Raw genomic sequence first — 2,413 nt, 5'->3', positions numbered from 1 at the left:
AAGTGGATTTTCTAATAATTTAGTGTAGTGCTCAAATCAAGCTGATTCTGTTATCAAATTTTCTATACCCTGACCAAAATTTTGTCCCCTTGATCTACCAATTGCTAAAAAAGATATCATAAATTTCCTATTATGATATGGTTTATAATTTTTTACTTACAGTTCTGTTGGTTTTTTCTTTATATATTGTAAGCCTATGTTGTTAAGTGCATATTAGTAGCTTTTTTCCTCTTTCTGGTGAATCATTCCCTTTATTATTACATAATGACTTTCCTTATTCTTTTTAATGCCTTTGCCTTAAGTATGTTTTGTCTGATATTAATAAGCTATCCAACTTCTCTTTGGTTAGTACTTCTTGGTATATTTTTAGCATTAATTTTCTTCAACCCTTCTATGTCATTATAGTTTAGGTGTATCTCTTGAATACATGATGTAATAGGGTTTTGTTTCTTTGTCCAACCTGAATCTGTTTTTTAATGATCAGCTTAAGCCATTTAAACTTCTGTTGTAATTATGCATGTGTTTTGTAATTTTTATTTTCTTCTTTATATCTCCTTTCCTAACTTAAAGTGGTTTGATCAAAATCTCTATTTCTGTTGTACCCATACTGTAATTTAGAAGTTATATATTCTATACCCACTAGTTTAGTGGTTACACCTAAAGTTTAATTACATATACTTTATGTAGGAAGTCCAAAATGTTCAATACCTTTTGTCTCATATAATTTTTGCATTTATTTTAATCCACTTACATATACATTCTCATTATTATTATTATTATTTTAAAAGTGTTTTGTTCACATTTCTTCTACATTTATACCAATTTCTTGGCTGATCATTGTTTCTTGGATAATGCTTTTTTCTGGATTCAACTTGTTTTACCCTGAAGTAAATCCTTTAGTAGTTTTATTAGCAAAAGTTCATACATGTTATACTCTCTCAATCTTTGTCTGAAACAGGAATAGTCAGCCTTGAGCCAAGGCTTGACATATGCGTTGCTATAAACAGTTTATCAAAGGTTCAAGATGCAATACATATATAAGTTGACAACATAATTAGTCCAGATTGGAAATTGAGTGTAATCTCTTCTAATCTTCCAGAATCATCTCTATAGCATTCATGTACCTTCCTCCTTTCAATACTTCTAGGGGAATCATGCTGATGGAACCAAACAACCAAACAAGTGCATCCAATTTTATCCTCCTGGGACTTTCAGAAAAGCCAGAACAGGAAACTCTCCTCTTTGCTCTGTTTCTCTGCATGTATGTGGTCACAGTAGTGGGGAACCTGTTGATCATACTGGCCATCAGCTCAGACTCCCACCTGCACACTCCCATGTACTTCTTCTTAGCCAATCTCTCCATGGTTGATTTCTGCCTGGCCACCAACACTGTCCCCAAGATGCTAGTGAACATACAGATCAGGAACAAATCCATCTCATATCCTTGCTGCCTGACCCAAATGTACTTTCTCCATTTCTTTGGCATCATGGACAGTATCTTAATAGCCGTGATGGCTTATGACAGGTTTGTAGCTATATGTCACCCCTTATACTATACCACCATCATGAGCCCACGTCTCTGTGGCCCACTGGCTGGTGGCCCATGGGTGTTTTCCTGCTTCATCTCCCTCACCCACATTCTCCTGATGGCCCATCTGGTTTTCTGTGGCAACAATAGGTTGCCTCACTACTTCTGTGACCTCACTCCCCTCCTGAGACTTTCATGCACTGACACCTCTGTGAACAAGATCTTTGTGTTCACTGTGGCAGGAATAGTGATAACCACACATTTCCTCTGCATCCTGGCCTCCTATGTTCACATAATTGTGGCCATCTTGAAGTTGCCCTCTGCAGGCAGCAGGAAGAAAGGCTTTTCCACCTGCAGCTCCCACCTCTCTGTGGTTGTACTCTTCTATGGGACCACAATTGGGGTCTACCTTTGTCCTTCATCTGTCCACACAGCCGTGAAGGAGAAAGCATCTGCTGTAATGTACACTGCGGTCACGCCCATGCTGAACCCATTTATTTACAGCCTGAGGAACAGAGACCTGAAGGGGGCCCTGCTGAAGCTCATCAACAGAAAAATCACCTCATCTTCCTGACCACCAGGGCATCTGGAACCTTCCAGGGGGTTAAGATGTAAACATCTGGATTCTTGGGCAAAAATCTGGAATTGCATGGGTTGGGAGAGTAACCACTTTAGATTTTGAATCGCTGAAGCTTGAAAGGTAACCTCAAGATAGCCCTGTAACTGTTTTCTCAATTACTGAGACCACTAAGGGTCCACTGGGATATGACTCATGCTGTATTTCTACCAGGAGCAGTCTAGTTCTAGCAGATTGGATTTATCCATTCAGATCCATTGAGCACTCAACAAATATATATTAAGTATATATTCTGGGTTTGATGTTAG

General features: G+C 38.4%; 1 protein-coding gene across 1 annotated transcript; it reads left to right on the top strand.

Moving 5' to 3' along the window:
• Positions 1-1,154: 1,154 nt before the first annotated feature.
• Positions 1,155-2,102, top strand: OR1M1 (olfactory receptor family 1 subfamily M member 1; the record flags this gene model as incomplete). Its single annotated transcript, XM_082622506.1, has 1 exon — positions 1,155-2,102. One exon carries the CDS (start codon positions 1,155-1,157, stop codon positions 2,100-2,102), a length of 948 nt encoding a protein of 315 aa, XP_082478632.1.
• Between the last annotated feature and the right edge of the window lie 311 nt (positions 2,103-2,413).

This window comes from Mesoplodon mirus (genome assembly GCF_964341445.2).
Source record: "Mesoplodon mirus genome assembly, chromosome: 5".
Taxonomy (NCBI): Eukaryota; Metazoa; Chordata; class Mammalia; order Artiodactyla; family Ziphiidae; genus Mesoplodon; species Mesoplodon mirus.
This window is presented reverse-complemented; position numbering and strand designations above follow the sequence as displayed.